Source organism: Vicugna pacos, chromosome 15, assembly GCF_048564905.1.
Source record: "Vicugna pacos chromosome 15, VicPac4, whole genome shotgun sequence".
NCBI lineage: Eukaryota > Metazoa > Chordata > Mammalia > Artiodactyla > Camelidae > Vicugna > Vicugna pacos.
Window position 1 is genome coordinate 33,972,922 of NC_133001.1, and position 13,529 is coordinate 33,986,450.

Sequence of the window (13,529 nt, forward strand, 5' to 3'; positions counted from 1 at the left end):
TAGAAATAAAAGTATCTAAATGTGGAGAAATTAATTTAGTTCATCTGGTAAATCAACTTACTGTTAGTGATCATACATCAAGGAATCTGATCTGTATGGAGAAGACTGAATAAGTTTTCTCTGCTTTTATGCCTTTGATGCTCTAGATTTTAGAACCCAGTGCTTAGAGGTTATGGGCAGTCAATTGGTGAATCTTATTAGAAAGATACTCAAGTCACAAACTGCCATCTGTTGATATTTTTAGGGAAACTGCCAAAAAATAAACAGACACACGTGTATTAGGAACTGCTTTTCCAGCTTTAAAGATGCATCTTAGAATAGATTCGAAACTTAAATTAGGATAGAATAGATTGGGGACACTGGGGTTGAAAAAAATGGCAATTTTATAAAGAGCTGCTACCTTTGTCAGGACATTATTGATAAGAGATTTCTGTCACATTTGGAAGACTCTGCGTATTTAAGAAAATGCTTGAAGAAGAATTGAAAAACTTTGAGATTCTTTTTTTGAGTCAGTTCTTTGTTTTATTGGTGGAAACTCTGTAATCATAGAAAGTAATAAAAATTTGGGAAGATGATATTTTAAAAAAGCAAAATAAATGAAAGATGATATGACCTTGGCACTTGACATGTGTTTGGAATTTGATGTGTGGAGATATTTTCTGAGGGAAAGGACTTTGAATATTGTCTTTTCCATGGCTAATGTACACACAGCAGAAAAGCATGAAAGTCTTTATTTAAATGAAAAATTCAATTAAAACTCTATTTTACTTTACATATACATAAAGTGTTACAAAAGTGCATTAACGTGATGATTATTTTCAGTCAGTTTTGTTTTTTTTTTTTTGAAGGGGGAGAGTAGTTGGCTTATTCTTCCCCCTTTTTTTCCTTCCCTTCCATCCATATTCCTGCCCTGCCAGGTCCCTCTAACCCGTGATAATAACCTAGAATATGTCATCCCATATTTTTCTCCATGTTGTCGTGTTCATGTACACATATATATTTATAATACATTATACGCACATACAAGTGTGTGTACACTATTTTTTAGGCATTTTCTGTACTTTTTAAGTTTTCTGTCTTACTCAAGAGTACCTTGTGGACATCTGTCAAATGGCAAAGCTCTGCTTGCTTCTTATTAACAAGTACATAGTTATTATATTAGTTGACCAGGGCTGCCATAACAAAGCACCACGCCCTTGGTAGCTTAAACAACAGAAGTTTATTTTATTTCAATTCTGGAGACTAGAAGTCCAAGATCCAGACGTTGGCAGGGGTGATTTCTTCTGAGGCCTCTCTCTATCCTTGTGGATGGCTGTCTTCTCCTTGTGTCTTCACATAGTCCTCTCTCTGTGCATGTCTGTGCCCAAATTTCTCCTTCTGGTAAGAATACCAGTCATAGTGCATTTGGGCCTACCCCAATGGCCCTATTTTAACTTAATTACCTCTTTAAAGATTGTGTCTTCAAATACAGTCACATTCTTATGAAGTACTGGTAATTAGGACTTGAACATATGAGCTTTTTAGGGACACAATTTAGCTCATAACAATAATATTCATAATTTATTCAAAGATTCCCTTACTGATGGACATTTACTTCCTAGTTTTTTGTCAGTATAAGCAGTGCTACAGTAAAATTTTTGTATGCATATCCTTTTATTTCCTCAAGACATTCCTAAGAGTGTGTTTGCTGGACCATAGAATATATTTATTTTTAATTTTGATAGTGGTTGCTGGATTACTTTTTTCAAAAAGTCTGTTATCACATTTCTTCCAGCAAGGTAATAGAATAACCTTTTCCTAGCATGCCTGTCAACAACAGGTGTTACTGATCATTTAAACTTTTGCTAGTCTCATTGAAGCAAGATAATACCTTTTTGATTCTTTAATTTGCATTTCTCTTGATTTTGTTGAATTTGAGGATCATTTCATATGCTTGTATTGGGAAAATATTAAATAAAAAGCTTCAGTGAGATTGTAAAAAATTATTTTAAGAAGAAAAACTTGAATTACTGCCTAGATATGCTGCCAGTTCCCACTTAATGAGTTGTTTCAAACTCAAATTGGCAAATTGCTTGGGTTTTGAAATGGTCTCCTAAAGAGGCAATATTATGAATAATGATTCTCAACTGGCCCTACAGAGCTTGTAGTATAGATAGGATAAGGACTTGGCTTTATTAGGGGTGAGAGAATATTTCTGAATTAACCACCAGTTAGTTATGTGCTTACACAGGACACTTATTAGATATGTCTAAGTAGAATGTTTCATGTACTTTGAATAATAAGATATACTCAATTCATAGAAAAAGTTAGATATGCTCAAAAAGACTATTGTACTTTAGTTTTATCTGTAGTTCCCATTTTACTTTAATTTACAGACCTTCCTCCCCCAATTGACTTGTTGAAGGAACTAGATCACTTGTCCTGCAAAATGTCCAACATTATGAATTTTTCTGTTTACTTTCTTATGGTAATACCTAACTAGTTCCTCTTATCTGTCTTAATTTTGAGTACTTCACAGGTGGTGCTGTGGGCTTTACACTGCATCAGTCTGGTCCCAGTTTTAGTGATGCTAATATTGACCAGGGGATTCAGAAGGTGACAGCCTCAGCCCTCCTTTATAGAGATCAGCTCTTTAATGGTTTCATCTATTGATAATTAATGTCTGAACTTATATTATTCAGGTTGCAAATGGATGATTTTCTAACTTTGCATTTCTTCTACATTTGTTATCTCGAATCCTTCTGTAAGGGAGAATTCCTCATCAACTAGGGCTATTTGATTATCTTGGAGTATAGTTCAGACAGGAAAAGAAGGGTGTATATTAGTTCTTTCAGGAAAAGGAATTGGCATTCCAGTTATTTCCAGTACTTTTCAAAGAGGTTTTTTTTTTTAGCATAATTTTGACCTTATTGATTTTAATAAATTTATTGTCTTTCAATCAGTTACAATTGATTTTGTTTTTGAATTAGTCCATCTTGCCAATAAGAAGCCTTTTTGTGATATTCCTGTATTTTTTTTTTTTTTTTTATTATGACCCATTCATCTTTGAGAGCTTCCTTGCTCTCTGGTTGTAGTAAGATGTCAAGCTTATATTGTCATTTGCACTTTTATTTGGAATAAAGCATTAAATGTATGTGTATATTTTAAAAAATTTACTGTGTGAATATCTCTTACTATAATTTAAAATTTCTTCAGATAATAGTTGAGGTAGAGTTTTTCAGTAACTACATTTCCTATAATTTATAGGGATTTCTTTTTTTGCTGTAAGCTGTGTATTTTTAAAATATAGTAAAAATTTAAATTATCTTTACTGTTTTTGTATATACACTTTTTTTTGGCCAAATATAATAGTCCAAGCTTTCTTCTTACAATATGTTTAGGTTCTCAGATTTCTAATTTATTTATATTTTGCTCACATGGCCAAATATATGATAAGTAGTCTTAAAATAAATTTTACCTATATCAATCATTTTATTGTAACCATTGATCTTTTTTTCCTTTATGGTGAATAGCTGACTCTACTCTTTTTTTTTTCCAGTTTTCAGTTTTATTAAATAAAATTGATAGTTTGCACATATTCAGTAAATATATTGCATGTAAATACATATATACAATATACTGCACATTTTGGAAAATTTACATATATGTACTGTTCATTGTTTCTAAGAACAGTTTAGAGCTTTAGCTTTTAAACTTACATAGTTATCAAAGGACTAAAGCCAACCACAAAATAAGAAACAACAGAATGCAGTAATCCAATCATAAAGGACAGTCAAATGTGCTTATTACATATTCAAGAAATCAGTCATCTGAGTTATAAATAATAAGTAGTTCATTTGTGTCTTTTTTTTTTTTAACATTTCACATGTAAGTAATATCCTATGCATTCTTCTTTCTGTTTATGACACCATTGATCTTTTCACATTAGTAAAAAAGAAAAATCTTGAATTTTGGTACTAAGTTATTTGCAAATAGTCATTAAATAAGTTCTGTTTACTTTCTGCAGTTATGACAGCTTGTAGGTTAATAAGTAAATTTATCTCTATCATAAACACACAATAGTTAGGTTGTTTTTCCTTTTTGAGTATTTGAAACACCACTGGGGCAAATAATTCTCCTTAACCAAAAAAAAATTAAATACAATCAAAATTTTAAAACCACTTATCTGTAAAAAAACAATTTCAACTTTGTTTCCCTAGATAAAGTATGTTATAAGAACCTTAAACTAAAGTGTTAAAACTTAAATTTTTTTTAAATTGAACTATAGTTGATTTATAATATTGTATTAATTTCTGGTATACAGCAAAGTAATTCAGTTAGACACACACAGACATACACACATAGGTATGTATTTTTCAGATTATTTTTCAATATTACAATATAGTTCCCAGTGCTATACAGTAAATCCTTATTGCTTATCTCTTAGTGGTTTGTATATGTTAATCCCATACTTCTAATTTACCCCTGCCCCTCCTTTCTCCTTTGGTGATTGTAAATTTGTTTTCTTTTTTTTTTTTTTTTTACATTTTTATTGATTCATAATCATTTTACAGTGTTGTGTCAAATTCCAGTGTTCAGTACAATTTTTCAGTCATACATGGACATATACACACTCATTGTCACATTTTTTTCTCTGTGATTTATCATAACATTTTGTGTATATTTCCCTGTGCTATACAGTGTAATCTTGTTTATCTGTTCTACAGTTTTGAAATCCCAGTCTATCCCTTCCCACCCTCTACCCCGCCCCCCCCCCCCCCCCCGGTAACCACAAGTCTGTATTCTCTGTCCATGAGTCTATTTCTGTCCTGTATTTATGCTTTGTTTTTGTTTGTTTGTTTTTGTTTTTTAGATTCCACATATGAGCGATCTCATATGGTATTTTTCTTTCTCTTTCTGGCTTACTTCACTTAGAATGACATTCTCTAGGAGCATCCATGTTGCTGCAAATGGCATTATGTTGTCGGTTTTTATGGCTGAGTAGTATTCCATTGTATAAATATACCACATCTTCTTTATCCAGTCACCTGTTGATGGACATTTAGGTTGTTTCCATGTTTTGGCTATTGTAAATAGTGCTGCTATGAACATTGGGGTGCAGGTGTCATCCTGAAGTAGATTTCCTTCTGGGTACAAGCCCAGGAGTGGGATTCCTGGGTCATATGGTAAATCTATTCCTAGTCTTTTGAGGAATCGCCACACTGTTTTCCATAGGGGCTGCACCAAACTGCATTCCCACCAGCAGTGTAGGAGGGTTCCCTTTTCTTCACACCCTCTCCAGCATTTATTATATGTAGACTTTTTGATGATGGCCACTGAATCCCTTATCTTTCTGAAAAATATTGTTCTCGTCTAGTATTTCCTATCCTGGCTCAGTTAGTGCTTTTCTCATTGCAGCCTTACCCCTTAAATAATTACCCAGACGTACCTCATTATTTCTTTTATATCTCCTGCTGCTTCTACCTTGTTTCAGACGTTCATTATGTCTTTTTACAGAGCATGCAGCATCTTTCCAACTACTTTTGCTTCTTTGTATTTCATCTTCGTTTTAGCCTATCCTTCATGCGACACAGAGAGATAATTCAGCAAACAGATCTAATTTATGTCAGTGTCTGTTTAAAACCCTTCAATCATTTTCTCCTTCCCTGATCACTTCCCAACTTCTTAGCTTGACACACAAGCCTACCCTTTCTAGTATTAGTTTTTCCCACATGTACTCTTTGGTCCAACTCTTTATTGGTTTCCCTAGCACATAAAATCATGTGTCTTCACCTTTATGACTTTATATGCTACCTCTTTAAGTGAAAGCCCTGTTTACTTAACTGCTGCTTGTCATACGTTATTCATCCTTTGTGCTCCAGTTCAAATGTATTTCACTTGTAAAGACTTCTGATACTCCTCACGTACCATCAGCAAGGGTCACTTTTTTTTTTTCCATCACTGTATCTTAAATATAACTCCATTTTGACCTCATCCCACTGTGTTAAGTCAGTTGTTTATATGTCTAAGCTCCTCTGTGAGCTGAACTCCTTGAGGGTAGATGCCACGTCCTAATTGATATTTATGTCCCCAGCAAATAAGAGGAGCTGGGGAGTTGGGGTAGGGAGATTGTTACATACATAGTCCTAAAGGCTAATTAACAGGTTCCAAGAAATGAGAAAATATTTTCAGTAATTTTATTTATGGAAAAGATTTAAGCTCTCTGATTTATCATTGTCTCTTTCAATTTTTTCTCTTTTACGAACGATTTTTGCTTTGATTTTTAAGTAAGCACCTAAAACATCATACATTAACTAGACAGTCATAACACTCAAAAAGGGACTTAATAATCCAAATTTTTATTATTTGCTACGGTAAAGGTTTTGAGAATATCAATTTTATTTCAAATTATCTCATTATATTTGCAAATAAAAGTAGCAGTTCTGGGCTCAAAATGTGACAAGTGCAGTCTAGAAGACTTTCTAATTCTTCAGAGAGCCATTAGCTAGAAAAGGCTATTAAAGATTCATCAGAATTCAATATGGTGTTTTCTGGCAGTTTACCCAAGGGGTTCCTGAATGCAGTTAGAGGACTCACGTATCAAACAACTAAGAATTAATACAGACCTAATCCCTTTGCTTTTCCAGATTCCATAAAATCTGATAGTAATAGTGAACAAAGTTGCTTCTGAATCTATTAGAAATTACTAGAGACAGTGAACTGTCCAGATAGAAGCAAGCAGTCCTTGAGAAAGGTTTAAAATTTAATGGGTGGCATCTTTAATTGAATATGGTGATTATACCTTAAAAGAATTACTGTCATGACCTTATATAATCCTTATTGTATTTTTAGTGAAGTTTTTGTATTGTATTTTTCGTGAAGTTTTTGCATTTACTCAATTTAAATTACCTAAGTAAGTGCATTTGAAGAAATATATGAAGTTTTCTGTCTCAGTAAACCTAAGTACTAAATGTTTTTGAAAACTTCATGTAAGAGAAATCCCCCAACTACTTTAAACCCAATTTTAAGTGCACAGTTGCTCTCAGACACACACACCCTCAGTGCATATCAGCTGTAGATAGCTTCTGAAAGCTGTCGTGAGATTTGACAGTATAACCTATTCTGTATGGTCTTGAATAATTTGGATCATTTGATCTATTAAATATCTTTGAATACCATTTAGATGAGATGGAACACTTAGCTGTAACACCATCTCATAGAAGAGAAGTGTTTTTTTAAAAATTCTATCTGTGTAGGAAATGTAATGCTGCTTCTGTCTGCTCATTAAAGAAACCACTTAACAGCATCTTCCTTGAAAGAATAAAGAGCAAAGTCTGTATTTGAGGAATTGGTTCTCTGCTTGTCTTTAAACATTTATCATTGCCCATGTTTTTCAGTCATAGGTTTTGAAGTATTGTTTTGATTTTAAAGAATTAAAATCATTTATTAGTCTCTTATATGAATGAACCTTGTGATCCTAATTTGACAGATTTAAGATGTGGTAAAGGTTAATGTCCAGAAACTTAGAACAGTTGACATCATGCATTATTTTCTATTTAAGCCTAGTTCTTTGATTTATACCTAATAAGTTTTTTTTGGCTATTAGTAACCATCAATGAGTAAAACTTTGAATTTCTAAAATTTTATATATCATGAAAGGTGTCAAACTTAACATTTTAACTATATGTGCCTGAATTATAAGCAGTATTTTTTTAAACTAAAGCATTTCACCACTGTAGTTATACAGTTCATTTGATTCTACATAATAAACATTGATTTTAGTTCTGACTGCCATTATATGTTGAATGGTTTCTGCTTCATGGTGTATGTTTCTGAAATTAACCAGACTCCCTAGTCTTACTGCCACCCCCTTTCACTCTTAATTTCAAGAAAGAGATATTTTATTCCTTTCACCCCTACAACACAGAGGCTTTGTGTGTATTGCCTAAATGTCAGGGGTTTCAAGTGAAAAGGAAAGAGAAAATGATTCTGTAAGTAGATAAACAAAGCCTTGCCCAGTCAGAGCATCAACAGAGGAAATAAACAAGGGAACATGTAATTATAATTCAGTATGACAAACTGGATAAAAAGTGTGGTACCTAGTACAAGGGTTAGCACAGAGCAAAGTATAAGGCCCATATGAGCAGGGACTAGTTTTGATTCATCTCTTTATATCCAGCACCTAACAGAGCACCTGGCATTTAATAGATCAGTTAAATGAATGAGGTTAATTCTGCCTTAGAAAGAGACAGGAAACGAGTCTTCCCAAATGAGAGATCTGGGTTTTGAAAGTCAAATAGGTAGATGAAAGGGTAAGAGAGTGAGTGATAGTCATGGAGAACATTGAACTGCATACTGTGTTTTAGCAAACTGCAGATAGTTTGAATTGCTCAGCATAAAGTGTAAATTGAGGAGCAGCTGGAGATGGAGCTATATTAATGAAGAATTGTGTTGTTTCTTTGGGTTTCTTTGAAAAGCAAAGAACATTTTTATTTAGTATGATCTGATCAATTTACATTCTTCTGAGCATTTTCTAAAATGTGTTTGAGATATCTAAACCACTTCCTCAAAAGGGTTTTGATATTTTTTAAGTTAATTAGAATTATTGTAGATTAAATATTTTCATCCAAATATTTGTCTATAGTGAGAAGCTTTATGTTGAATTTTTAGTATGTTTATAATTTTATGTAATATATGGGGTCTTTTGTATAATCAATGATCATTTTACCTTTTAAAAAATTTACATTTTCAGATTATAAGATTTATAATGTTGCATTTGCATTTATGACATGCTGTTTATTAGAATATGACCATATACTTCAAGCCAAGTTTTATCTAGAAGCGACTATATAAATAGATACAATTCATGGACATTTTACTCCTTACGCTGTTGGGGCTGCTGGGGCACTTCCCAGACTCCTCGGGTTTGACAGTCAAGAGTTTACTGCAAAGAGCTTTGGCCTAGACACCAGGAGGCCCAGGTTTGACATTACTAATTAGCTACAGGATTGTGGGTATCTCTTTTTTATCATCTGCTAAGTAGAGGGACTGAGTTAAATGATTTCTAGGGTCCCTTTTAAATATAAAATTAGTGGTTTTTTAAATCTATAGCTCTATTTTATGTGATGCTAGAGCCTTGAACAGAAATGTAACCCCCCAATTATAGGTACATTTCCCAGGACTACATCTTAGCGTAACCAGGGGCTGTCTGTACTGTGTTTTTCATTTGTGAGATATCTCTGTGTGTCGGATGATAGTTTTTCTTGTTCAGCTTTTATAATAAGTGCCCACCTCAATGTTATCTTTGGGATTTTGGTAAGATAGGTGGAGATACCCAGCAAGTAATGCGGAGTATGAGTCTAAAACTCAGGAGAAAGTCAGGGCTAGAGGTAGATTTGGAGTCATCCACACAGGTGATAAAAATGTGGAAGTCAATGAGATTAGCTGGGGGGGAAAAAAACAGAAGAGGGCAGACAGACAAGAATGGAATCCACATTTGAGGGGTGGGTGTAGATATGGAACTCGATAAGGAACGAATAGAAAAAAAGGAACAACAACAACAAAAGAGCAGAATAGATTGTGTCACTGATACTAAGAAAAGAGAGTTTAAAAAATAAAAAGGACTTGACTTGAGACTCCCTACCAAGAAAAAAAAACAACCCTACCATGTGGTGTCAGGGTTCACTACTAAAGGAAGATAAGTAGATAAGTCAGCCATGAAGGTAAAGGGTGTCTAAAAAGACAGTTTAGGCGAATGGAGGCATGTAATTCAATGTATAAAAATAAAACTTTTGTCAAGTTTCAGTTTTGTTTTTTTTTAAAGGTGTTTTTATCATGCTTAGTGTTGAAGAGAAGTAACTTCATGAGGTTCGTTACCTACACACAGTAGTCAAAATGTGATGGCCTGGTGAATGGAAAGCTGAGAAACATGAATTCTGGATTCTCGTCCATACTCCATCCATTATTTTAACTGCACAACCATTCAGTCATCTAATAGGGTAAAGAGATTTGTAAACAGATCATTTATAGTCAGATTGGTAATTGCTATACCAAAGATGATCAGAAGTGCTTGGGCAAATGATTTAAGGCTTTTGAGGCTCAGTTTCTTCACCTGTAAAATAATGATAAATTGTTTTAAATCTCCCACTTCATGTAGCACCCCCCACACAGTTCTGAATTGTCATAATGTTATTTGCGTCTAAAATATTTTTCTTTAGAAAGTACTGTAAGTGTATACATTCGTATCCATACACATATCTATGTAATTTTAATACACATTTTAAATTATTGTATGGTATGCTTTATAGAAATTTCCCCACACACTAGGGCTGTCTGTCATACCTTCTCAGCTAATGAGGTGTATGTACTAGGTAGGATAGACCACACTAAGTGCTCTTGACTAGCGAGTACCGGAGTGCTTTCATCCAGTGAGTGCTCTACCATCCTTGGGACAGTTGGGTGTATTTTGAAATATGTATTGTTTGTCTCTTGGAACTGATTTTTTGGCATTTTAAAAAGTAGGGAGCATTTTGACCCACGGTGAATGGCAAAGGGATGCAAGTAAAGAGTATCATGCTGGCTATTAAAATGTAAGTTTTACAAAAAGCAGTGGCCTGAGATGCCTCCAAAGAAATGGTTGAGGGAAAATGAGGGTGAAGAGCAAGTTATCTTCCTTAAAGTATAGAGTCTCATATTGTCAGAAGTGCCCATTTTGTATCCTTTGACATAGGATGACTTTGTGTTCAGCAGACATTTATCAAGCTTGTTATTATGTGCCCTGCACAATGCTAGATACTCGAGTTACTTTGGTAAATAAGATAAGATATATTCCTCTGGGATTTTATCACTTGGTAGAAAAAATGGAGTTAAACAAGTGACAAAAACCTGTAGGAGGTCAGTTTTGCTCAAGCAGTATGTTGAGTAAATGTTATAACCACCACTGGTCCTTGGCAAAAACCATATAAACTGTACCATTTATTCCCAGCTCAGCCTCTCCCTCTCTACATTCCCACACCCCAGGGTAACCAGGGTTTAAGAAAAAATACTAAAATTATGCAATTAAGTCTTTGAATCTCCAGAAGCATGTTAATAATCATGTATGGTACATGTGGCTTGGAAAAAGGTTAAAAATCCAGACTTGGGTCATAATATTCAAATCTGTATTTGCAAGCCAGACCATGTTCTTGAGTACAAACTCACATTAAAAAAAATTGTTTTGTTTGTTTAGATGAAACAAACCTATATTTTAATTACTTTCCTTTTTGTTTATAGGTCCAGGGGCAAGTTCATCCCACTCTCGAGTCTAGTGATGATGCTCTTCAGTATGTTGAAGAACTAATTTTGCAGTTATTAAATATGCTTTGCCAAGCTCAGCCCCGAAGTGCTTCAGATGTAGAGGTATGATAAATTTTGCCTTGAGCTGCTCTGTGTTTATTGTAATGTCAGTGGAGGAGGGGAAGAGTTTGCTCTTCAGTTCTACAAAATATATAGGCATTTAAAAAATGAAGACTGGATTTTACCTTTATATTGGGTGTATGATAGCTTGTATATGTTTTAGCTGTCAGACTATTCCATGTTTTGCTTTTAATCTAAAATGAACTTTTTGGGCCTCCGAATACTACTTCTTGATGCTAGAATGACAAATATACTCAAACCCTTAAGGGTGGAATATGTCCAAGTGTTTCTTTTATTTTTTAAAGCCAGCTGTCAATTCTTTTAAATATTTCAATTAATCCATTGATCTTCAGTTGTTACTTGTATTTTAGGTATAAGTGAACCCCTTCCTATCAATCAGAAGGGAAGGAAACATCTAAAAATCTGGGAAGTTCTGTTATAAAGATGGCATGGCTCCTGTCTTTTTGGGGCTTATAGATTAGTGGAGATACAGACAGATATATGGACAGTAAGATAAAGTGATGTATTGTGAGGAAGGCGTCTGTGGGAAACCATAAAAGGGTCAATCTAATATAATACAAGCTTTGGAGCTTAAGGTTAACTTCTCAGGAAGAGCCATCTAAGATGAATTCCGAAGGAGTCACATTTGAGAGGAGAGGAAAGAAGATTTGAAGTGCCAGCTATAGAAAATGGGAGATAGAGCTGGAAATATAAAAATTTTCTGCCATTGATGATCATTTGACTTTAATGACCTCGAATGTATAGTGTACAAATCTTTGAATTTCTGTGACATTTCTTTTCTAGTACTCAAGTGTGGGTACAAAAAAGATTGTTGAGTTGAATGGTATTTCACCATAGATTTACAAGAGCAGAACAGTAGGGCTAGGGAATTGTGGAAATTGGTAATAGCAGTGCTTTACAACCCTTTTCAGGAGACAGCACACTAGAATATAATAGTGATTTTGTGGTACACAGTGACTGGGGAGGAGGTGTATCTGTATCTGCCCCAGGACCTTTTCTGTTCCACTGGGGGGTGAAGGATTGATACATAGTTATCCAATAGGAAGCTCAACTGAAAAGAGCATCAGAGAATCTAAATTGTATAAAGAAAAAAAGTGAAATTTAGTAACAGCTGAAATTTGAGAGCTTGCTATAATACCATCAACTGGTCTAAACAGATCTATGTTTATATTTCATTTAAAGTTTTTGATAACCCTGTGAAGATGGTGCTTTTTCCCCCTTTATTAGAATATAAGATGTTGTTCGCTACCAAATCCCCAGCACTTGAAACAATGTCTGGCACTGAGAAGGCACTCAGGAAATGTTACCTTGAATGAATAAATATGGAAACTGAAGCAGAGAGAGGTTAAATAAGTTGCCCATGGTTTCAGCTGATAAGTAGTGAAGCCAAGACTCTAACCCAGAAAGTCTAAGCTTTCTAGGCATACATTCCACTAAACTGTCCTGCCAGGTAGGAGAGGGCAGGTAGATTGGGAAAATATGAAGGGAACCATGGTAGTATTGGATTTCCCAGTAAGGTGAAAGAACTGGTAACACTAAAATACCTGAGTGAGAAAAATAGAAGAACAGATTGAGATCAGAGATAGAGTTGTTAGAATTCAAGATTTCTGAAGTAACACAGTTAGAAAGCAGGATGTAGCCATATGGTGGTGGCTAGACTAGACATGAAGGTCCCAATAATGAAGTGTTCCAGGAATTAAGAGGTCAGGGTATTTTATGTATCCTTAATTTAAACAATAAAGTCACACAGGGTGATGGCAGGACTTTATGTGAGAGTGGAAGAATGATATTCCAAGAGCAGACTTGCAGACATAGTAAACAATCTTATGGTTACCAGGGAAAAGGAGGTGGGAAGGGACAAATTTGGGAGTTTGAGATTTGCAAATGTTAGCCGCTATATATAAAAATAGGTTAAAAAAAAAAACCAAAATGAGTTTCTTCTCTATAGCACAGGGAACTATATTTAATATCTTATAATAAACTTGGGGAGTGGAAGATTATATAGGTTTTGGTACAAGGACAGTTCCTGTTCTAGAAGTCTTAGAGGAGGTCCAGATTTCAGTTGAGGCAAAGAAATATTAAGGAACACTGAGTTACAGAGGTTGTGGATGTAGAAGAGATTGTGGTCTGTGGAA

At 34.3% G+C, this 13,529-nt stretch overlaps 1 protein-coding gene across 4 annotated transcripts in view; it reads left to right on the plus strand.

Annotated features, from left to right (window-relative positions):
• SOS1 (SOS Ras/Rac guanine nucleotide exchange factor 1) overlaps positions 1 to 13,529 on the plus strand; it is a 137,480-nt gene that overhangs the window by 42,236 nt on the left and 81,715 nt on the right. For 2 of the 4 annotated variants that reach the window (XM_006211479.4, XM_006211480.4), the window contains exon 2: positions 11,251 to 11,376. The exons of 1 other annotated variant lie outside the window; for it this stretch is intronic. In XM_006211479.4, coding sequence (XP_006211541.1) covers positions 11,251 to 11,376 — 126 coding nt within the window. Of the gene's footprint in view, positions 1 to 9,960; positions 9,978 to 11,250; positions 11,377 to 13,529 lie in introns of those variants that run through there. One more of the 4 variants, XM_072937878.1, reaches the window with a different exon arrangement.